The sequence below is a fragment of the Rissa tridactyla genome, chromosome 6 (assembly GCF_028500815.1).
Source record: "Rissa tridactyla isolate bRisTri1 chromosome 6, bRisTri1.patW.cur.20221130, whole genome shotgun sequence".
Lineage (NCBI taxonomy): Eukaryota > Metazoa > Chordata > Aves > Charadriiformes > Laridae > Rissa > Rissa tridactyla.
In genome coordinates this window covers 59,909,802-59,933,442 of record NC_071471.1, presented here as the reverse complement: position 1 = coordinate 59,933,442, position 23,641 = coordinate 59,909,802, and the positions used below count along the sequence as shown (strand labels likewise).

Genomic DNA, 23,641 nt, shown 5'->3' with positions numbered 1-23,641 from the left:
TGCAAACAAAGACATGTCTATTCAAAATAATATCAAAGTCTGTATAGTAGTTTTATTTTTTAAAAAGTGAACTTCAAAGAAAGATTTAATAAACTTGTTAACATAGGCTGCTATGGCGTATCATTACCTCCAACCAAACACTCAATTAAAAATTGCACTCATAGCACTGGGTTTTATATCAGGCCCTGACCCTGTAAACCTAGAAGCTGAATTTTCAGTTGCATTTATGCCCTCCATGAAGTCAGCAGAGTTATGGGAGTGGAATTATTTGACCCTTTTTATTGATTGTACTGAACTGTTTTCTACTTGGATTTATATTTTATCTAGTTATGATCAGAGTGGCCAGTTCCTCATCACTAGAACTACAGAAGGATATATCTTTATTCTAGATGCCCGACCTTCAAAATTATTCCAAGTTCTTGGATATGTAGGTAATGTATGTAACACCATTAATTACTTCGTATTTTCACCATTTGCTGTATTTTAAGTATACTTGCTGATCAGATTAAGCCATTCTCCTTCATTTTACTTATTTTTTAGGAGGACTAATCGTATTCTTCCCACCTATTTCCCAACCATATTTGTCCTGGCCAATCTTTTGGGTTTTTTCCTCTGTAATTTTAGTTAGCAAATGTAATATGACCTTTCTTCCAGGGCATGTATAAATCACAGGGAAGAGAATGGATTAGTTGTCCAACTGATCACAACTGCAGTGCAAAAGTAATAGTGCTGTCAAAGAACTTAAAACTTTTGTGCCTCGCCATATGAGAACTTAGAATTAGAAACTGTAGGTCATGATAGCTGGGTGCAAACTCTGGTTAGAAATGTTTGCCCCATCTTTAACATGGCTACTGTTGTAATTGTCAGCTTTGCCGGTTCATACTGAAGAATAAAAAATGGAATTTTAACTTGAAAAAAAATTCTTCTGAAATTTGTACATTTGTTTATGCAGTCTCTCAATTCCAACAACGTTATACTTACAGATCGCATCTGTGCATATACTTCATCATAATTTTAAGTAGAAAGGGCATTATTTTATCATTTTAATTGGTTTGACAAATATAGAATTACATGTCCTGAGAAAATTTTCAGAATTTGCCTGATCATGTTCTCATTGTCTGGCTGGCTTCTTAAGGGAGAGCTTTTCTGTGCTTTATCCGGCGGTTATCAGCAGACAGCATCAAAATTGCTACAATTCAAGATGGATGTAAACTCAGATCTGAATGTTTAATGTAATAATAACACTCTGGTGCTTAGCATTCTCAGCACCCGATGCCTGAAGCTGAAGTTGTGTGCACACAGCACTTTCTGAAACCAGGTTGTGGCTTGTCTGCCATTTTAATACAAGTTTAAAACTCTGTGGTTGAGCTCAGAGGTATTCTGAATAGGAATCTCATTTTGTTTCACATGAGATCTTAGTAAAAACAAGGTTACAGTGATTCAGTAACAATTTACATGGGTGTTCCCTCCGCTTCAGTGTTGGCAGATGAAGTGCTGGATCTTTCTGTAGCTTCTGACTTGAAGAATGACTTCGTTGAAGTGGTGGCACTTCTTAATATAGCAGAGGTCCAGCGAGCAAGACTGGAAATTTTTTGTCTATCTTCAGCACTCACAACAGGTGAGAACTGAAATATATGTCGTGATATTTTTCTAAGGCAAGAACATATTACTGCCATCCCTTAACAAAAAATACTTAACAAAAAATACTAACAATCTTAATTTCTTACTTCATCTCATTTTACAGTCTCTGGGGACACCATTTCTCATACAGCAGTCTGTAGACATAGTCAGATGAATCATTTCAGCAGAAAGACCAATATTTTGAGGGATAGCCAAGGAAGGAAGGAGAAAAGTAAATCACTTCCAGAATCACAAAGCCACCACTTAACTACTGCTACTACTGGTTGTTGTTGTTATTGTTATTTTTATTAGTACTGTATGGGCAATGCCCAAAGTCAGACAGAAAGAGGCCTTAAGCTTGGCATCACCCATATGCAGACTAGCATTCAAAGTGGAATTAATCCCACCAGCCTCTTCAAAGAATGATTATAAGTATATAATAGCTCATTAGGAAAAAGTTAAAGGTTGATATATCTCAAAAAATAATGATTCCCTGTCTTTCTTATAGCTTTTCTACATAAAAGCACCAAGGAAAAAGTCCACTGTATTTTAAACATATTAACTTGTATCCCAATAAGGAATGTTACAGTGAAACATTCTATGGAAAAAACCAGCACTATGAGTGAAAGGGGAGAATTAAGGAGACTTAAGAATGGCGTACCTCTATTCACCTCCTGGAAATCTGTCCCTGTGTATCTGCAGCGTGCAATGTACATATTGAGACATCACAGTTAGAATCTCTATTCATAATCTGGGAGTAAAATGAGGGAACTTGTTAGTCTTCCACTAAATTGGGTAACCCATGCTAAATTCTCAAATTCTGTTCTTCTATATATGCCATCCTCAACTGTGAAACAACTAAATTCGTTTGTGTCATTCAGGACACAGCTATAATCTTATAGCATTTTACAAGTTCTATAAGGAAAAAAAAAATGGACCTCAGTGTCATGAGTGATCACAGAACTTTTAATTGTATCTGATATTCTAGGAATATCTAAAACTGATATTCTAGGAATGCTTTGATTTGGGGCACTTTCTGGAATCAGCTGGGAAACTAATTCAGTTCTCATGAAAGGGCTTAAATGCATTAACTTGCCTAAGGCACAGTGCAGACTAATATTGCACTTGGTGTCCTCACCATGCAGCCAGCGCAGGACAGGCTTGGTTGGCAGTAGCACCACGCACTTCCAGTTTGATGTCTCTTCCACCTAAGAATTGCCAAATCAATACAATTTGAGGTTTTGGTGTTGTCTTCTATCTATGACATTACAGCAAAAGGCAGCCGGTGTTCATTATTAATATAATTCTATTTTTATATCATTTTACTCACTTGATATGCAATTGATTTACTAACAAAACCTTTTGTGGAGAAAACATCTGTAAAACTGTAAGTAAGCCTTGTGTTAGATTTTCTAGTTATTTAAATTTAATTTTCAAAAGACCTTACAATTTACAAACTTTTTAAAAAGTAGTTTTCAATGAAGTTAGTATTTCCATTAAATATTCACTAATGTTAGGCTTCTTTTTGTGCCTACTTTTAGACATATAAAATGGGGCTCAATTTTCAAAGTTGCTGAAGATCTACAGTTATTACATCAGTCTTAATTTCATGTGTCTCTTTAAAGCTCAAATTAAGGAACTAAAAAGAATAAAATGCCCTTTTGAAGATCTGAACTTAAGTGTTTTAACCAATACCACTGCTGTGTGTACTTTATGTCAGAGATGCCTAAACAAGTTCTAGATGAAGGCAGTGATGACATGAACCTCTATGCAAACTAATTAGCACTGCTTACATAATACCCAAGAAGCAGCGTAAATTAGCATACAAAAATTGTCACATCACAGTGGTTAAACTGTTTCTAATACTTTAGAGCTAGTAGAGCTATCTGTCTGCTTCACTGCAGTGTGCTACATCAGCACAACCCACAGAGTTATTGTAAAACCTAGGTATCTTAATTTCCAGTCTCCTTAAAAACTTATTCCTTGCTGAGATTGGGTTTCATAATTACTTGGCAGGTGAAGCACCTGCATTAGTGGTAGTGATGCCTCTTCCTCTTCGTTTCTTTTTTCAATCGTTTAGATAACGAGAAGTATGTTAATGAACAAGGAATGCTTAATGCTAATGCCATTAAAAAGGAGCAATATGATCTGGATTACCCTTTGAGCTCAGCAGTAAGATTGAAGGATAACATTGTATATGGCTACTGTAACTGTGCACCTTTCATCTGTAAATACCATCTCTCTGAAGAGGTAATTCTCTGAAGCTGCTTTATTTTGAGTGGTGGTTAAATGCCAGCAAAGAAAGGCTGTAGATGAAATTAATATAGCAGGATATTATCTTGATGAAGTGCTCTCTGCGCTAAAAATACCTACTTTATCTATAAACATCAACTTTCAGTATCCTACCACCTACTCAGAAACCTGGCAAAAGCAATCTCCTTGTTCTATTACAGAGAAAGCCAAATATTGGTTCTTAAAACTCCTACAGCTTACAGGAATTTCACATGTAGCTTCTGTAATGGAGCTCTGCTTTTGTGCAGTCTGCTGAGTAACCTGAATATCCAGCTATGGAAGGAACTGAGCCAATGTGAGCCCATGACTCTAAGATGCAACTGCAAACCCAGCCCAGCTCTGCCTCGTAATGAAGTTGTGTGGGCTTCAGGAAGTCACTGTCATTGTCTGCTGATGAGCTGGAGCTCTCTGCAGCTCATAGGTCTCACTCAGTTTAAGAGTCAGGTCAAGCAAGAAGTTGAATTGCAAAAGTGAGCATTCCTTCTTGACAAGTCACATACTTTCTGAGCCAAGAAACATAGTGAAAAGTATATGTATAGGCCCAAACATACTGAATTACAGACCCTTTTGAAGAGATGAGAAGATCAGCAGCATAGCAATAGTACTGCTTCCTGAGCTCAGTAATCCAACAACATTTTAAATTGCAACACATGCAATAATCCACAAAGCTCTCATTAGTCTTCTCAAAATGGCGTAGATGTTTCCATCATCTGAACGGCTGATAGCATTTTGCTTGTTTGGCAGAATATGTTGGAAGATCCGTCAGTATTCCTATCAGAAAAGAGGACTCCTAGCAATCAGTTTGGATCAGGTTTCCTCTGTTTATCACCCAACAGCCGGTGGCTGGCATCAGCAGCAAAGGATGGTGTTTTGTTCATCTATCATTCTCTTACTATGGTAGGTGGGCATGGAAGCCCAGGCTCTGTTTGGTTTACATGAGAAAGAGGTGTGAAAGCTACTTTCTTTCACTGTAAGCTTTTCTTCACTTGCATATAAGGTATTCCAGAAAAATTTATGTTGAACATGAACTGACATGGCATTATGCAGTAGAATTGTTTTTATAATGAATGTGTATATGATCATACAAACTACTTACTTTCTTCTCCAGTAAATCTTAGGGTAGATAATTTTACTATTCTTCTTCATCTCCTGCAAAATCAATATTCTACAAACTTGCCCATCTGTAGTCAAAAAATTTAGACTCATAAATCCTAGTCTTTTATGTACTTTGTATTGAGATTTTTTTATTGATTTTTATCTAAAAATAAAGAATCATAATTTACAGGCATATTCCATTAGGAAAACCTATTTGCTGATACTGCTTCTATGACTTTTCTAGGATATACTTGCTCAAAAGCATTGTCACTCATATCAAGGAGGGGGAATCAGATCCATGGTATTTTCGCTGGATGGCAAATTCATCCTTGTTAATGGTGAAAATGATGGTGCCCTGGTGTGTCTGAAATGGAAGTACGTATAAAGTGGCAGACCAATATTGATGGTGTAAATTCTTGTATCCTGACAGACTAATTGTTGCACCTACTTGTGATTCTAGACTTCCTTTTTATCAGTCTCAAAGTAAGAAGAATTGGATAGAAATAAAATCATTCATCTTTAGAGGTGGTCTCCCTTACTCATGAAAAGTCTTGTACTTTGAGTACAGTTGCAATACAAGATATAGGAGTATCTTCTGATAAGTATACCCATAGTGGGCTGCTTATCACTCTCAAATAAATGATCTGGAAGGGGCTCTCTGGGGGTGTAAGGGGTGTAATCTCATGAGATACTATTTTAACTCAGCGATTAGGAGACATCACAGCTTTAATGCGAATTCAACTGTGGCTATAGAGTGCTCTTAGCAGACATTAGGAGTAAAAGACACTGGAAACTACAGCTTTTCTGTGGTTTAAGAAATGTTCAGGTAGATGCATAGATTGGAGATGACTCCGCCAGAGCAATATTTCTACTCTGGGTAGTCCATCTTTCAAAATTTCTAAGTCTCTCGAAACTTCACTTAATTATGCAATTCTAGAACGCAAACAATATTGAATCATATGTAAAAATATTGAATAGGCATTTTTAGACAACTTAATAATTGTGTTATAAAGAATATTTAATACTTCATTGTTTTCCATAATACAAAAAAGCCCCCAAACCTCACTTTCCTTTCTGTTTACTAGGAAAATAAATAAAATTGAAGTTAAGGAAGCTGCTTTTCACTGGCAATCTCTTCTTGCTGTACTGAACAAGTCTACTTTGAATGAAAATGTTGTTTTAAAATCTATGGCAGAATGTCAGTTTGACCCAGAATCCACATCGGAATCAATTCCAGAAGAGAAATATAAGGTGTTTTCTTAATTTTTATTGGGAAAAAAGTTTGATCGCTATCCTAATATTACACATGATAAAAACTATGATGCTTTTGTAAAAGTAGAAGAATGCACCTGAGGATAGGCTGAATATGCTTAATTATTAATTTGTGGAATAGTATTATCAAGGAAATGGCATAGTTATGGGAAGATGACATTCACATCTTCACTTTCACTTGGTTTCTTCAGCCAGAGGAAACTGTGAAAGTCAGTTTCTCCTCATGTGAAGTTGTGTCATTGACAGTGTGATGTTACTGCTATACATTCCATATTACCAGTCATATATTTTTCTGTTGAAATCAAGCAAAGCAGTTTTTACAGAGATTAGTACAGTCAGCCCATTTGAGTCAAAAGGCTTTGCATAATAGCAAGGGTTTGCAGGATCAAATCTGGGGACTAGTTAGGGAATAAAAATGTTGTAATGCTCTGGAATTTGGTGGTGGTGGTGTTGCTTCTGATGCAAGTCCATTTTTTATTTCTGTTCTGTCTCTTTCATTCTCTCTATGTACCTGAGATGGATGTTTATATCCTTAATTTCAGGAGGCACCACTTAAATCTTCCAATGTAGAGGTGACAGAAGAAGGTGGAAACATCACCAGTTCTTATTCAGCCAGTAGCAATGACATGACATGGATGGGTCAGAAGATACAGAAGGTACTTTCATAGAATGAGTACTGATCAAAGCCAGAGTTTTCAAGAGTCAGTAGTGATTTGTGGTGCCAAATTATATGCTGTAAAGGAATCTAGTTTCTAAAGCTTTTCTGACATTTGGACCTCTCTTTAAGGCATTGCAGTCTAGACTTTTAGAAATCCTAGGTCAAGGCTATAAACACCTCAGAGAACGTACCTAGCACAATAGGACCTCTAAATACCGAAAGACCGCTTCTACGCAAGGAGTAAACTATAAAGAGATTGCCAGAGAAATTGTCTTCCTTTAGAAACTTATAAAGACTTTTTTCTTCTAAAAGTCAAAAAGTTGCACAGAGGACTATTACGAGAAACAAAGTTGGTGCTCACTGTCTTCTTCCCAAGGGCAGCACTGATAAATCGATACTCAACAATATGACATTAATTGCAAAGCCCCTGAGGTTTATTTCAGGTTAACATTAAGGTATGTTATGTAACCAAAGTTTTTTATAAGTAGAAGTGCATCAAAGATCTAACTGTCCACAGAGAGGGGATTTAGCACTTTGTGAGCCTGGAAAGTGCTATGTTAATGTTAGTATAGATTATATTTTTCCCACAAATATGAATTTATGGATGCTAGGAGGTTCTTTCTGATATGAGCCACAGCTGCATATTTTGTTCAGCTTTTGAGGTTCAATGATAGGACAAAGCAAAATATCTTTCTGGGTGATGTCAGGAATGACTTTCCAAATCATGATGCAGTTTCACAAATGGCTGAAGTCAATCTAAGAAATATTGCCACTGAAAGTGGCATCTTCTCCATCTCTCTTCCAGACATGTATTCCTGTTTCTGCTTCGATGCTGGCACTTATGCTTTGGTGCATACTGGAATTTTTTGGCAAATCCATGTGACTGTGCATACACACAAGCACTGCATGACTACTAGTATCAGCTAGGGACAGGTGATGAGAAGCAAAGGTTGAAGGGCAGCAATGTGGTCCTATGTTGTTTTAAGCTGCTTGTTAATGTCCTAAGAGACTTGCATCTAACTTTTAGAAGATGGAGTCAGAATGATACACCCCTTCTGTTCAATCAATAGCCATCAGCCTACTTAAAGTTGTAAATTTATTTTAGAAAGCAAATTCCAGAGGTGCAGACTAATTGCAAAATTTTCCCCAGAAGATGAATTGTCAAGGCTGTAGGGGCAAAGAAATTTTCACAGCTTCCAGAGTACATAAGAGATATTAGTTTACTTGTGTCTTTAAATATCCCACTGGAAATGCTTAGTGATAATGAAAAATATAAGGAATATAAAACACTTGACAAATTCTGGCAGTAGGCTTTACGCAGTTCAATGTGTCTGTAATTATTGCACTTGTAATTACTTCCTTCTTTAATTTTTTCTTTCTTTTAAGCTTTATTGCTGTACAACCAGTTTACAACGTGACCTGGTTGTACGATCTTTTTTCTCTTGAGCCAATTCTAAGAATCATCCTATTGAATTAGGATTATGTCTGTTTCAGTTATTAATGCCTTTGGAGTTTTGTTTTCTGTACAGGTAATGTTCCATTAGATTATTTCAGTCTTTTTTTCTCTTCTTGTCTATTTTTGTCTTTCAACAATATATTTGTTGTGTGTCAGGTCATTAGAGAAGAGACTCAGAGGTTTGCTAACCAGAAGAAAGAGCTGCAAATGGGAATTAAAAAGCTGCGCAAAACTGTGAGTTTCTTACAAGGGTAATGTCTCAGCTTACCGGTTTTATTTACAAGTACACTTCCTTTATGGCTATCAGCTCTAGCGCTCAGTTACATTTTTGTCATAAACTCTGAGTAGACAGGTAATAGAGAGATGTGCTTCTTCAGGGACTTTACGCTGAACCTGCCAGGGACTACTGTCTGTTCTCAGTTTTCTTTGCTCCAAATAAATATGTTGTATACCCTTATACCTTGAGCAATCTATCACCTCAGCAGGCTAGTTTCTGCCTGTCTAACAGCCTTCCATTATAGAAAGTACTGTCATCTCCTCTTCCTTCTGTTCCCGTCCATAAAAACTGCTGTCTGCAAGAGGGTAAGACAGAAGGTTACCTAGAGTAGTCTGCCTAGGACTGTGTCCAGACAGATTTTGATTATCTCCAAGGATGGAGACTCCATGACCTTTCTGGGCAACCTTTTCCAGTACTCAGTGACCCTCACAGTAAAAAAGTGTTTCCTGATGTTTGAGTGGCACCTCTTGTGTTTCAGTTTGTGCCCATTGCTTCTTGTCCTGTCACTGGGCACCACTGAAAAGAGTCTGGTTCTGCCCTCTCAGCACCCTCCCTTCAGGTATTTATAGACATTGATGAGATTCCCCGCAAGCCATTTCTTTTTTAGGCTGAACAGTCCCAGTTTTCTCAGCCTTTCCTCATGTGAGAGATGCTCCAATCCCATAGTCATCTTCATTGGACTCTCTGTAGTATACCCATGTCTCTCACCTCCCTCAACCTGTTAGCAACACTCCGTACAGCCCAGGATACTGTTAGCCTTTTTTGTGACAAGGGCACGTTGCTGGCTCGTGTTCAACTTGGTGTCCACCAGGACCCCCAGCTACTGTCCTGCAGAGTTGTTTTCCAGTTGCTCACCACCCAACATGTCCTGGTGTATGGGGCTTTTCCTACCCAGGTACAGGATTTTTCTCTTCTCTTTGTTGAACTGTATGAGATAGATAACTTAATAAAGTGAAAGCAACTTAATAATGTTCTCAGAACCAGAGAATAAAGAATTTCTAAGAACAGGTTCTTAGAAAGTATACACAAGTTAACATATAACATCCAAATCAACTTTAAGTGAAAGATGAAATATATTCACATAGTACTTTTTGTCACTAGCTACAGGCAGCACATTTTACCAGTTACCATGAAGCGGTTAAAAGTGGAGGCAATTGAAATTATTTTCTCCAGTATCAAGTTCTATAGTGTTAAAAATATCATTTCCTCTATTCATATTCAAATTACTTTTTATTCCTTATTTTTTAAAAAAACAGATTCAGAAGATGATGCATGAAAATGAACAGGTGCCAGACATTGAGAAACTGGAGCAGCAGGAGTTCAATCTGGATGCAGAAGAGCAGGAAAGAGCGCAAGCAGAGGCTGAACAAGAAGTGGCCAGGGTATGATAGAATGAGGGGAGACTAGCAGTGAAAAGGTGAAAGAATGATTGAATAACAGAGTATGATCTCAAAGTTGCTGTTCACTGCTGAGAAGCAGGAAAACTTAAAAGTATTTTAAGTCAGTTTTTGAAGCAGATGAAACTGCTGATGCAGACATTGCCAATTGGAATATGATCTGTGCCAGAAACTATTAATCTGATACTGTGGCCTTGGGCATGTTGCTTAAGTTCTATAATGCTTTTCTTCACATGTAAAATGGTGCCTTTCATTAGTATGCAATGTAGTTTTTGGGGAAGATAGCTGCAGTAGTCTAGGATGATTGGTAATTAGTTTCATCTGTTAGGTTTAGTTCAATAATTCAATACGAATTGCCCACATCTTGTTATTTTTCACCACATCTTTTTATTTTATTTTCTGTATCTTGAAAGGTGAGGAAGGAGATTGAGATGGAGAATTTAGCCAACCGCTATTTGCAGGATGTCATCAAACATGAGTGCTGGGATGCCATGTGTGTAAAAGGACGTGCAGTTAAGGTAACCTCTGCTTTCTAACTCATTTTCTGCAGTAGTTTATTGATTCCTTAAGGTACAGAGACAAAATAAATAGCAGTATAACACATTTCTGGTTTGCTTATGGTACGGGAAAAAACTTATTTCTTCCCCATACTCCTGCAAATTTTTCATTCTCTTCATTTTGTCTGAGCCTGGCTGATTTTACCTTCTAACGTGGATGAGAGTGCTCATAAGCAAATCAGCAACTCTTTGATTCCTTGGTTTCAGAGAATATCTTTACGCAGCGGTGCTAAAAAGAGAGGTAAATATTTTTTTTGTGTGCAGTCAGTATGACTTCTGCTACACAGAACATAAAGGCAAAATTTAACCCTGATTTTACCTATTTGAAACAGAGGGAGATTAGTCAAACTGGTGATACTGGATTATCTCAAGGGTGGTGAAAGACAAAGTAATTTTACAAAAAATCTAGTTCTGGTTGAATTCCATGGATAAAGAGGTCATATCCATAGATTATTTAAATTAAAAAAAAAAAAATTAAAAAAAGGAAAGACAAAGGCAAATTTTAAACCAACCTTTTTCACTACCAAAAAGGCAAGTGTTTTTTGTCTTACCCCTGTATTTTTACTATATTGTCTATATTAATTGATCCTCAATTTTATTGCTGATTTTAAGAAGTATTTATAACTCTTTAGTATTCAGATGTTGAACAAAAGAATTAATAGATGCATTATGAAGAACTTTTTACTTTGGGATTTTGTTGGGTTTTTTGTTGTTTTTTTTTAAATTTGAACAGTGCTTTCATATGGCTCATGAAGTGAAGAATTATTCACTGAAGAAACGTAGTAAAGAAGAGCTGGAAACTTTGGAGAAAGTTCTCCAGTTAAAGAAGATTGCAACAGCTGATCTTAAGGTACAGTCTCTTTGAAGTACTGCATAAAGGCATTTCAGAGCAGAATGTTCTGAGTCGGCACCTTAACCCATCTTTACATAGATACCTTTCTGAGGTCCATTTTCTTGATGTAGAAATTGTCTAAAAATATTTAAAGAGATAAATAAAGATGAAATGTTGTGGTTTTAATCAGAACAAATGTATTAATATTAAAGAATCACTGAACAGCTGAGGTTAGAAGAGCTCATTGGAAATCATCTAGTCCACCCCTTCTAGAGCAATTTACTCAGAGCCGTGTCCAGTCAGGTTTGGAATATTTCCAAGAATGGAAAATTCCATAACCCCCTATGGGCTACCTCTTCCCATGTTTGACAACCCTCACAGGAAAAGTGTTTTATTATGTTTAAGTTGGATGTATTTTGATGTATACCCATTTCCTCTCAATCTGTCACTGAGTACCACTGAGAAGAGTCTGGCTCTGTTGTCCTTACTCCCCACAATCAGGTTTTTTATATGCCTTGCTGAGATCCCCCCAGGCCTTCTCCCTCTTGACACTGAATGATTCCAGCTCTATCGTCTTGTCCTCACATGTTAGATGCTTCAAACTCTTACTTGTATTAGTGGCCTATCACTAGACTTGCTCCAGGATGGCAATGTCTTTCTTGTACTGGGGAACCTAAAAATGGACCAAATAATCCAGATATGATCGTTTCAACTTGTATCATTTTGATCGTTGAGCTTCATTGCAGAATATAACCTCTAGAATTTTTTCATACATGTGCCTCTGGATCGTCTACAAAATTAACATAGTTATCATGTTTGTGATATGCAGGTTCAGAAGAATAATGTTGAGATTGAGTCAGAGACTATATTATCTAAGGAAGAAGGAGAGAAGGCAGAAGAAGCAATGGCTGATGGTAGTGCATCCTACTGCCTGGTTGGAAGTCTGAGCTCTCAGTATGGTGGAGACACATCTATCCTAGACCACCAATGGGACTTGCACACCAGGGAGCAGAAAGTCAATCAAATAGTATTATTGAAGGTGATGGCTTCTTAAATTTGTACTAGTGCAGTGACACTGTCATATCTCTTGGTTCTCACAGCAGTCAAAGCCACTGTTAGGTTTTGGGCATACTGACATTATACAATGGAGAGTTGCACTGGTGCTTTAGTTTAAGAGTTTGTACCTTCAAAACTAGCTTGCACATCTCAGCGTGCCCTGTGAAAACATGACCTCTTTCCATATTATTTGCTGCTGATTGAAAGATCAGCTGGTTCCTATCCCTGTTTCCTTTCTCTTTAGTCTTTCTGTCCCTTCATTTGTAGTCTTTGATGTTTCTGTTATTTATTATTCATTACTATCAGACTCTTACTTCTGTTACCCTGGTCAAAACTGACTTAATAAACATTAAGTAGTGAACATGCAACAGAGTAGGCCTCTTAGGAAGATACTCTACAAGGGCAGAAGTGGTTAAACTACTATAAAGCATTGCCTCGTCAGAGCTCTTTAAGCTGTAAATGGTAGCAGGACTCAATGGTTATTCATTGTAATACATAAGATCTAGTAGATACACTAATGTTTAAAGTAGATGAGGAAGAAACACAAGGAGCACTTTTAAATGTAAGCTTGGATGTAACAAGATCTTTCTACTGTCTGGCTTTAAAGATGCACATTATGTATCTAAGTGTAGATATATCTTCGGTGTTCTTGGCCAACGCAGCAAGCTTGCTGAGAGCTAGAAGCCTAGACATTGAGCACAGCCTTTTTCCTCCCAGCAACATTGCACCTTATCTGCCAACCTGCCTTATTACGTCCTAACTTCCTGTTACAGTAGAAATCAATGAAATAATCATGGACATAGATATTTATTGTAATACAAATTGCAAACAGCTAAGCATCTCAAAATGTGAAGTTTAATGATAGAACTGAAATTCTTTTCATGTTTCATTTTAGTAAATTGACACAGTAGGAGAGACACATGGTTTTCTCCCTTAATATTCTACTTTTCTTTGCTGAGATCAATTATTTGGGCTAAAGGAAGCATTTATATAGACTTTTAAAAATCATGCTAAGGTGTCAGTTGTTTGAAAAAAACTAGTTTCAATGTTTGTTTATTTAACGGGCACATCTTACTTACATATGTCAGACAGAAAATCACATGAAAGCATATCAAAACTGCAGGTTGCATCACTTAAAAATCAGGGAAGTATGTCCTTAACTCTGCCTCCCTGCACCTCAGATTTACAACCTCTAGATTTACAAGTCATGCGTTTTTTTTCTTTGAAGCCCCTTCTTTCAGCTAAAGAGTGGAAAAAACAGCAAATAGAAGGCAGCCTAGTTTTTTATCTGGTTTTGGCCACAGCACGTTTCTTTCAGAATCTTTTAACAAAGCTTGAACTCTGCCCTTATGATTTTCACAAAAGGACTTTAACAGTTTATATCCCTGTCACACATACAAATACACACATTTATGATTCTGATGGCTTCAGGACTGGTATGTAATCATGGATGGATGTGATCTGTGAAGTATTGCTCTTTCATTTTTTGGTATTTTTCAGGACATTATTTACAAAGTGAAGATTGCTTTTAATAAGGAATTTGACATAGTTGCACGACAAAAGGAGCAGGAGATAGCTAGAGTGAAAGAAAGAAACCTGAGGATCCGAGAAATCTTGGCACAACTTGACCTCCAAGTGGAAGTGTGGGAGCCAGCTCTTACCAATGATGAGATACCGGAGCGAGCGCTCACTGTTCAGGATTCAGAGGTATCTGAAAAATAAATCTTTCTCTTTCACCCCCTCAAATACAGCTCTCTAGTTCTTCTCATGTCTAGACATTTGTTAGTACTGAAAAGCCTTGAACCAGATGTGTCTGTGTACTTAAAATCATCTTTTTTACTCTTTAGCTTCCCTTCCCTTCCCTTTTTGGGGGAAAAAGGTCTTGTGGAGAAAGCTCTTGTGAGAAAGTCAATTTGAAATAAATAATATGTATACAATCTTTATTTATTGCTGTTATAAGTTTTTAATTGCCCATAAATTAGGTAGAAATTCCCCCTGTTCCTGACTATAAAATTCAAACCAGGCTTGCAGGGATTACTTCCATAGATTAGGGCTTCTCTGTTTTCTCTGAGCACCATTTTGACACTAACTAGTTTCAAACTAAGCATCTAGGTACTAAAGTATGCTTGCTACTGCACTTATAAATTCAGTTGAAAACTTACAAAGAAACACCTTTTTTTCTTATACAATATGTTCCACTGATCTCATCTGGTTTTTTTGATCAGTCTTTTACCACTTCCCTCTTCTCTCCAACCAGTCTGTGTTATTCCATTGTCAGAAAAGGTATGCACAAAACACAACTAATTGAAAAAAAATTACGGTAGTTTGTATTTCACCTTTTTAAAACATAGCTGTTGGAGCTGTTCAAAAGAACAATTTGAGGAATGTTATGATAGAGCAGAGATACAAAAAGCATTAAGAATTAGTATTGTACCATCTTTCCAAATAGTCCATGTGTGATCGTGTTTGGAGAAAAGAACCCTGATATGAACCTCATTTTCTTTCTTCAGATTACAGTTGAAAAATACTTGACTCAACAAGAGAGAGAGAAAGCAGAAATGCTGGCTAAGCTTGAAATGGAAAGGCGCCTTGCTGCTATGGTACTTAAAGTAGTATCTTTTTACTGAATAGGCCTTTGCCTCTGGTTAGGCTTATTTAGTTAATGTTGCACTGGAATATTACAGTAGTGTAGTATGGGAGAATAAATTTAAAATAATAGTTAATGATGATGTGTACCTTTCCCCTCTTATTATCGTTTACAATCAGAAAAGATTTATTGTTAGTCTCATGATTTTTAAAAATGTGCTTAGTGGCAATTAAAAAAACCATATTAGGGGACTGAGGACTACATACATTTCTAAATGCATGTTACTGCTCAATCAAAAGCTTTGTGCTTGGTATGTGTTTGTTGACTAAGTGGCCTCTTTTCTTCAGGGATCAGACTACAAGATCATAATTCTTTCCTCTGGCTTTAAAATGCATCTCTGAAAAGCCTAAGATGGTTCTGGCCCCAAGAGAGATGCACAATAAGACAGCGTCACTACAGATTCCTTCATTCTAGACTGCCAACTGGACAGGTGTAGCATATGCCTATGTATTCTTTCCAGAATGGCCACAATGGCAGTTTTAGTAAGTTATTTGGTATATGAGCATCTGCCCACCAGAAAAAAACACTTGAGACTTTTAGCATATTGCACACACATCACCAAAGAGCATTAATCTACTAGTGACACACAGTATAATCGTATGGGTGATCTAGAGATGAACTACCCTGTTATCATTCCCAAAACTTCCAATTTACACACTTCCTTTTGTACTCTAAAATATCTTTTGTGGTCGTTCCCAGGACAATGAAAGACTGCGTGCTCTTAATGACATGATGGGTGGAGTGCTAGAAGTCAAAAAGGAAGACATCTTGAAAATGGTGAGCTGTGTTTCTGCCAAATCGTTTAGGTATCATCTTGTGAGTTTTTAAGGAAATGTGAAAATCAACTAGCAAATATTTCCAACCTAAGTGATAGAAAATGGTTGGAGAATTGTAGAATTGCGTTATGCCTAGATGGACTCCATAAGAGACCCTACAGTGGACTCAAAAGAGACCACAAGATTCTAGTGCCTGCATATGATTTACCCATCAACACCTGTCCCTATCAGAGTGGAATACTGTAGGAACGTAATCTAGTATTATCATTATAACAACTCTATTGCTGGGGTAAGGGTCTATTACCCAAGTCTGTGATCTTACAGGAAAATATTGTGTTCCATTTAACTCAGCAAAGATCGATAGTACAGTAGTAGAGGACGGAACGAATGTGAAGAAGTGTCACGGAAAAAGGATAGGGCAGACCCAAGCGCTCACCCTGGAATTGATCTGTTTTAGAAAATTAGGACTCCACTTAGAATTATACATTAGCATGGAGTTAGATTTGGGATTCTGAAACAGAAAATGTTATATATCATGTACAGACAGTAGTATGTTTGCCTACAAAACACTTGTATTTTACAACATCCGGTAGTGAATTCCTGTAAGCGAGAGAGAATAGCACAATATATATACATCAAAAATACTTGTGCAAGAAACGGACCAAAAAAACAGAATAGGTATGTGTTACTTAATTTTACGGCTTATACCTTACTTACCACTAAGAAATACCTTTCATGAAATTTGATGCGAGCTATGGTTTGTAGTGTGCTGATGGAGAATTAATGCTTTTGAAGCATATTTGTCTTTAATACTTCCAGGATATTCCTCCACCTTCTTTTATATCCAAGCCTGAGCATGTTTGGAATGATGAAGAGAAGAAAATATTTAGAGAACATGAGAAAAAAGTCAAGGAGCTGAAAGAAGAAAAAGAAAATTATAGAAGGGTAAATTAAAATGAGAAAAGGAGTGGTTTTGTTCACGGTGCTTATGACCAAAGCTTCTGATCTTTCTCGGGAGGTACTTCTGAAAATGAATACTAATAAATAGAATAAATGAATAACAAAGGAAGAACAAAGATCATGTGGCATAGTAATTAAGTCCTAGCATAGACAATAAAGTAAGGCAATTTCTGCTTATACCAATTCATACATGCCAAAACTTGCAATATCTGGCAAAAGCTAGCTTTTCTTCATAAATGTATTCCTAAAATGTTTTTTTTTCAGGTTTCATTCCCAGAGTTGCTGATGCCATACACAATAATACCATTATTTTTATCCTTCAAAGTGGTACATCACTTGGTAGCCTGGCAGCACTCTCCTTCCAAACAAGTAATTTCTGGGACCTTTTGGCTGAAGGATACATTTCCATATTGTGCAATCTCCAGCATCTGGTATACTATATCAGAGCTTCTTTGTTCCTCCAGATATAATGTTGCTGCTCCTGTCCTTCCCTTCCCTAGGCACTGGAAAATGAATTGGAGAAACTTGAAGCTTCCATCCAGGAAACAACAAAAAATTTTGATGAGACTGTGTGCAGACTCTCTGAAAGAAAAGTGAAATCAGAGATGGTCATCTATCAGGTATCACAGAGAGTGTTAATTTTTCATCTCTGCCTCTGTGCAGCAGGAATGTTAACATTTTTATTACAATCTTTTCACAGGAAGAACTTAAAATAGTCAATCTCGTTTATGCTTTACTGTTGGATGAAGAGTTGGATGCTAGAGAAGCTGGACTTCATAATTTCCTTATGAAAAAGGAGAAAGAAAAAGTAAGTTATCATTTGGAATGCTGTTCTTGGGAAACGTGTAATATTTACAATATAGTTTTTTGTGAAAACTGCTCTTTCCAAATGAAAATTTTGACATAAATGATTTTCTGATGATTTACAGGGTCACTGATTTTTTTTTTCAACTTGTACAGGTGACGTGTTAAAAATACATATGTTTTTGAATAGATACTCATCTTGGTTCCCCTGGAGTTCGTTGGTAAAACTCCATACATTCAGAAGGGCCTGCTGCTATTTGTTTGCTATATGTAATATTTTTTAGTATCCAGTATTAAGCTGGAAGCACCAATTATGTTGCTTTTATGACAGAAAGATGCACAAAAGAATGTGTAACGCCATCACATTTTTCACTGAGGTGTCTAATGTAGGCCTGGGCCCTGCCAACTTGTGTTTTCCAGTTCAAAGCATAGACAGAGGTGGTTTGTGAGTATCTGACCGTGGAAGCAGAATATACCATAGAGTACAAAGGGTTTATAGTCTTATTGACCAATTTAATCTGAGGAGTTTACCCATCCCTGTCAAGCCATATATAAGTCAATAAAAGACTGGAGAGCACAAGTAGTAGATCTGGATGTCAATACAAGTGCTTGCTGCTCGCAGTAATAATTTTGAGTGACAGTTCTGATTCCTGTGTCCTGCCAATACCTGATCTAAGTGGTGGCAGCCTGCAGGTTGGTTCTGGCTTCTGGGACAATATTACCCCATTTGCCCACTTTGTCTTTGTGGAGCTGTTCCTGAGTCCACAGAGAATATATTAATGCCTCCCCATGTCAGATCTCCTACTCGACATGTACAGACCTCTGTGTTTGGAGATGCAAGCAGCCGTTTGTATGTGGGCTACACAGAGAGGTTCCAAAGTAGGCATCTAGCCCCTACCACTGAATAAGCTGGACTAGTTTTGAAATTATCTGAGGCCAAGTGGCTTACGTTTTTCAAAATACGTTTTTTTTCTTAATTTTCTAAATGTTTCCATTTATATATCTTTTGATCCATGCAAACTGCCAAATAAAACAAAATGGTCTTCCCAGCAGAGTATAAGCATTTAATAGCCTCGACACAACAGGTGAGCTTAGTATCTTGACATGTAGCAGAACTATGTTGTGACAACAGGGAAACTGCATTCTAAAATGAAGAACCCTCCACTGAGCAGCATTTGAGAATTTTTGACTGGTCTTACGTATGATGACAGGAAAGGAAAATGAAATCTCTATGCAAGTGAAAACAGAGTTTTCAAAGTTTAAACAGAAGACTTGTAAGCATCTGTATAAGATATTTCTTACACAGATTTCTTAATTTCTTTAGCAGTGGACTAGTTTAATTTCACACCTTCTCACCTTTTAGCAGTATCTACAAGTAACCCCTGAAAGAAGGCATTATATTGTTAGTAAAAGTAGCTCACAAGTTTTTCTCTAGCAATAAGAAAAGAGTCAGCTTCATCAGCGTATGTGAATGGCCATTCAGTGCTTCTGCGGGCTGAGTTTCATTCCTGAAATCTTTTGGGTTTGCTGTAGGTCAAGACTGCAAGAACAATCCTGACTGCAAAAAATAAAATTGAAGCTTACACAGACATCTACGAAAATGCAGTAGCTGAAGAGAAGGTGAGACTCTTGACAAACACAAGGAGATTCAGAAATTAAAATGTCAATGCTGTGTCTTGACAATGAGAAGAACATACTTCATTGTACGCATGGGATGAGTTCTGGTCAACTTGCTAATCACTAAAATTAAGCAGTAACGGAGAGTATGTCCATAGAAGAATTTATTAGTCTAGATTCCTATGATGCTTGGGAGCACTTGGAAGAGCACCATGTTCTCTGTTTCTAAGATATGGGCAGGTTGATGCTTTTTTAAAAATAGTATTGTGGTAACAAGGAAGCTTTCTGTTTTCCTCCTAGAATCTGGAACATGGTTTTACAAAGAAGTTTGCTGGAGTACCTCCCGATCTCCTTGAAGAACTTTTCCAACTTTACAAACGTCGACCAAAGTAAGATCCCCCCTGATTCCATCTGTTTAAATACTAGTATTTCTTGTGTGTCAAGAATGAGAATGCTATTTATTCCAATGGTCTAAATTATTTTGGTAATCAATCAGTAGACTGCCTGCTTTTTATCGGATAGTTAACAATGGTTGATTTCCTATCATACTAAGATCGCTATTTTGAGTACTTATATTTCCTTATTCACCCCACACAATCTATTTCAAATGCAATCTAAATAATCATCAGTTCTCGAAAACATATATTCTTATTTTGTGTAAGATGCACTCTTACCTATTTGTTCTTTGAAAGAGACTGAGAATATGAAATATTCTTAGTTGTTTGTGAGCTTCTTTTGTGCAAGAAAAAATAAAAAGTAAATACTGCATGTACTGTGTTTATGCACTAGGACCACAATGACAGAAATGCTCCTTGACAGAGCTGGCCTGTATGGGGATTGTTTAGGCTCAGCTGAAGATTACAAACATGCACTTGGTCTTTTAATGAAAGCCATGGATGAACTGGATAGTCGTGAGCACATGCCGAATGGTTTAGACCTGTCTATATGGGAACGTTTTTGTTTAGCTAGACGAAGTAAAATGGAGAGTGAGGAGCTGGTATGTAAAATTCTTTATTTTGCCAGTCTACTTCTTGATATTTTGAGGTCTTAAACTTCTGTGGAGTTACAAAGTAGGGTCAAGCTAGTGGTGAAATGACAATGCAGAAGACATAAGCTGCATTTGAGTTTGAAAGTTGCTTCTGGCCACATTCAATTCAGAATAATAGAAATGTCATCAAGGGAAACCAGCTCTAGTTCTCCTTCAGAGGAAAAATTAGCATATTAATGTTGACAGATTTGATCAGAATGATAGTGACTTTGATATGGTTTAATTTAAAAAAAAAAAAGATAATTTTCCTTTTCTCTATCCATACCAAAAACCTGTTAGGGTATTTGATTTCCATCATCTGTTGGAGTTGTTCTCTCCCATTAGCATTCTACATTTGCACCAACGCATTCCCATATTTTGCTAGAATACCAAGAGCAATTCTTAACAAAGGGTGTTGCTGGAAAGTTCTAGCAAGCTATTTGTTCTGTTTAAAAGCATGAAGGTGTAAATCTGAATTATCCAGAGACAGAGACACATGACCTTTGACCAAGAGAGAAGGAAATATAATTCCCCTTAATGTGAATAAACTATGCATAAATGAATAAATGATTTTCTAGGCAGAGTGTAAGGACCATAACCTCGATGTCTCATGTGCTCTACTGGGATTCTAAAAATACCAGGCTGCATATTTATATGTACATATGTCTTTTTAAGAACTTGTCTCCTCTGATCTTTAAGAGGATTGCCCTGACATACTGACGAAGTTGAAAATGTTCAGACTGTCACGACATTGCTTGCTTAGGTGAAATGGAAGGCGCTAACGCTGGCAGAGATGGAGGCCTTTCTCCAGAGAAGAACGGATGACAATGAGAAGATTAAGTCAGAAATAGAAGACATCTTCCAAGAACTCACTTGGTAATTTTGTTCAGCTATATTTTAATACTTCAACAACACAGAACAAAAAGTTACATGCAGAATTAAACAGCTGTGTTATTCAACACTCTTTTATCTAGGATTCATCTAAGAGACCTGTGATATTTTTGAAATAAGGTGTTACTGCAGCACATGTGAGCAGACCAGACCAGTCTTAATCTACCATCTTAAAGTAACAACATCAGTAAGGATGGCAGCATGGTCTTCAATGCAAAGTGACTGCCCCAAAAGCTACATCATACAGCGAATCCCCCAAAGCCTTCAAGTGCAAGTTAACTCAGTTAAATTTTGCTCATGTGGGCCTAATAAGATACAGTTATCACTCCTAATTGCAATATGGTGCTGAGTCATGTGACACCTGTTTCAATGAGCTGCTTGGACCTGAAATACTTCATTTGTTCATGTACATGACATAATTTTCACATTCGTTGTCATTCAGGGACAAATCCAAGGATAAATTATACAGAAAAGGCGTGCTGGCTGGGAGTCTTCTCTATTTCTTTTTCAATTGTTATTAAGATTTCTGTTCAGTAAGGACACTTTCTCGCAGAATATCTGCTAGAATATGTTAAACTGAATCCAGTGTTTGGAAATTTCATGTATGGAAATAAGTTGCAAATTCTGTAGTCACTTTGGGCACAAATAGAAGACAGGCTGTCAAAGAGTAAACCCTATGTGAACATAACACTTAAAAGTAATAAATAAAAACATTTTGAGAATGATGGGAGGATTTATATAATCCTATTGAAATCATAGAATTGTTTGGGTTGGAAAGGACCTTAAAGATCATCTAGTTCCCCAGCAACCTTCCACTAGACCAGGTTGCTCAAAGCCCCATCCAACCTGGCCTTGAACACCTCCAGGGATGGGGCATCCACAGCTTCTCTGGGCAACCTGGGCCAGTGTCTCACCACCCTCAGGGTAAAGAATTTCTTTCTAATATCTAATCTAAATCTAACCTCTTTCAGTTTAAAACAGTTACCCCCTTGCTTGGTAGTGACTCAGTGACATCCCTGATTTGAGCCCCCAGTAAGCAAGACACCTCTCTAAAGAAGGCATCAGGTCGGGAAATGGGTGCCTCCATACTTTTCAGAAGAGAGTCGCTTACTACTATAAGCCGTGGCCTTTTCTTAATTGCACTGGTGGCTGTATGGGGAGCAGATCAGTCTGCCTTACTCAGCTCCAGCTTCTCTCCTGATGTGACTGGTCTTTCCTCTTCAGTCTGAAGAGCGGTGAAGCAGTTCTGCAAGGGCACCTTGGGCTTCAGGGGAAGTCTCTCCCTCCTGCTGGTCCTTGCCATTGGAATCTTCCATTCTTCATCATTATTGCCCCCTCTTCTTTCTGTGTGTGCCAGTGGCAGAGTTTTTGATTGTTTGGCTGTGGGTTCACTTCAGACCATGGTTAGAACCAGCTATCTAACTCCTTCTCAGCCTCCCTGATGCTATGGAGCCTCCTCACTGCCTCCTGCAGCTCAGCCACCTGCTGCAGGAGGTCTTCCACCTGGGCACACCTTGTGCAGGCAGGTGTGACACCTATTCCTGCCCTAGGAGAAGGGTCTAGGCCCTTCCTGCAGTTTGAGGTCTGCACTGCAGCCTCTTCCTTCAGCAGCTCTGGTTGGAGGCATTGGCCACCGCTGGGGTAGGTGGTGCAGAACCCCTGGCCGTAGCTGCAGGCTTTGCTCTGAGATGAGTGCCCACCATTCTGGCTTGAGGGTCAGGTAGGTTGAGTACCCTTGACCTGTGCAGATAGCCACAGACCATCACTAAACATTATTTTTGTTTTCTGCCATTTTAGGCTGAAGGAGGAGAAGATCAAACTTCGATTGAATTTGACTGTCCAGTTTTTGCTAAAACAAGGACAGGTAGAATTGGAACGTACTGAGATCCCAGACTACACTGATGCCATTCTCATTAATAAGGCTGTTATTGAAGAACTGAATTGCTCTATCATGGTAATTTACATTATCTGAAGGAAATCTAAGCTTTTTAAACAAATGTATTGTCCTTCAGTGGCTCTGCTTTTTCTCCAGTTTGATATCTAGTTTCTATTCATCACTACACACCAATAGGCTCCATTGTAATCTAGAAGCTATTAAGAAAGAATTCTGTAATGTCTCTTATCACATGTAAAGATTGCAATACAGACTGCTTTCTTGATGTTTGATCAATACAATTCAAATCAATGAAATGGCAACAGTTTTTAGACACACCATCACTTACACACATGCTGTAAATAGAAAATGCTAATATTCAGGGCACCAATCAGAAAACTCCCTCAAGCAAACTTGTAGTTAAGAAGCATTTGAACAGTAGCTTACATTAAGATTTAAAAAATGAATACACTTTTTTTATAAGGTGAAACTGGTGGTCCGACTTAAAATAATTCTTCATACTCTCATTAAAGG

General features: G+C 37.5%; 1 protein-coding gene across 1 annotated transcript in view; it reads left to right on the top strand.

Moving 5' to 3' along the window:
- Positions 1-23,641, top strand: part of CFAP43 (cilia and flagella associated protein 43) — a 49,257-nt gene that overhangs the window by 20,902 nt on the left and 4,714 nt on the right. The window contains exons 13-35 of the mRNA XM_054206746.1: positions 328-431; positions 1,478-1,618; positions 3,701-3,870; positions 4,657-4,809; positions 5,252-5,382; positions 6,093-6,258; positions 6,822-6,935; positions 8,550-8,627; positions 9,927-10,052; positions 10,481-10,585; positions 11,358-11,474; positions 12,286-12,495; positions 14,013-14,219; positions 15,023-15,112; positions 15,859-15,936; positions 16,755-16,880; positions 17,396-17,515; positions 17,596-17,703; positions 19,233-19,319; positions 19,617-19,705; positions 20,106-20,313; positions 21,107-21,219; positions 23,032-23,188. Coding sequence (XP_054062721.1) covers positions 328-431; positions 1,478-1,618; positions 3,701-3,870; positions 4,657-4,809; positions 5,252-5,382; positions 6,093-6,258; positions 6,822-6,935; positions 8,550-8,627; positions 9,927-10,052; positions 10,481-10,585; positions 11,358-11,474; positions 12,286-12,495; positions 14,013-14,219; positions 15,023-15,112; positions 15,859-15,936; positions 16,755-16,880; positions 17,396-17,515; positions 17,596-17,703; positions 19,233-19,319; positions 19,617-19,705; positions 20,106-20,313; positions 21,107-21,219; positions 23,032-23,188 — 2,998 coding nt within the window. The remainder of the gene's footprint in view (positions 1-327; positions 432-1,477; positions 1,619-3,700; positions 3,871-4,656; positions 4,810-5,251; positions 5,383-6,092; positions 6,259-6,821; positions 6,936-8,549; positions 8,628-9,926; positions 10,053-10,480; positions 10,586-11,357; positions 11,475-12,285; positions 12,496-14,012; positions 14,220-15,022; positions 15,113-15,858; positions 15,937-16,754; positions 16,881-17,395; positions 17,516-17,595; positions 17,704-19,232; positions 19,320-19,616; positions 19,706-20,105; positions 20,314-21,106; positions 21,220-23,031; positions 23,189-23,641) is intronic.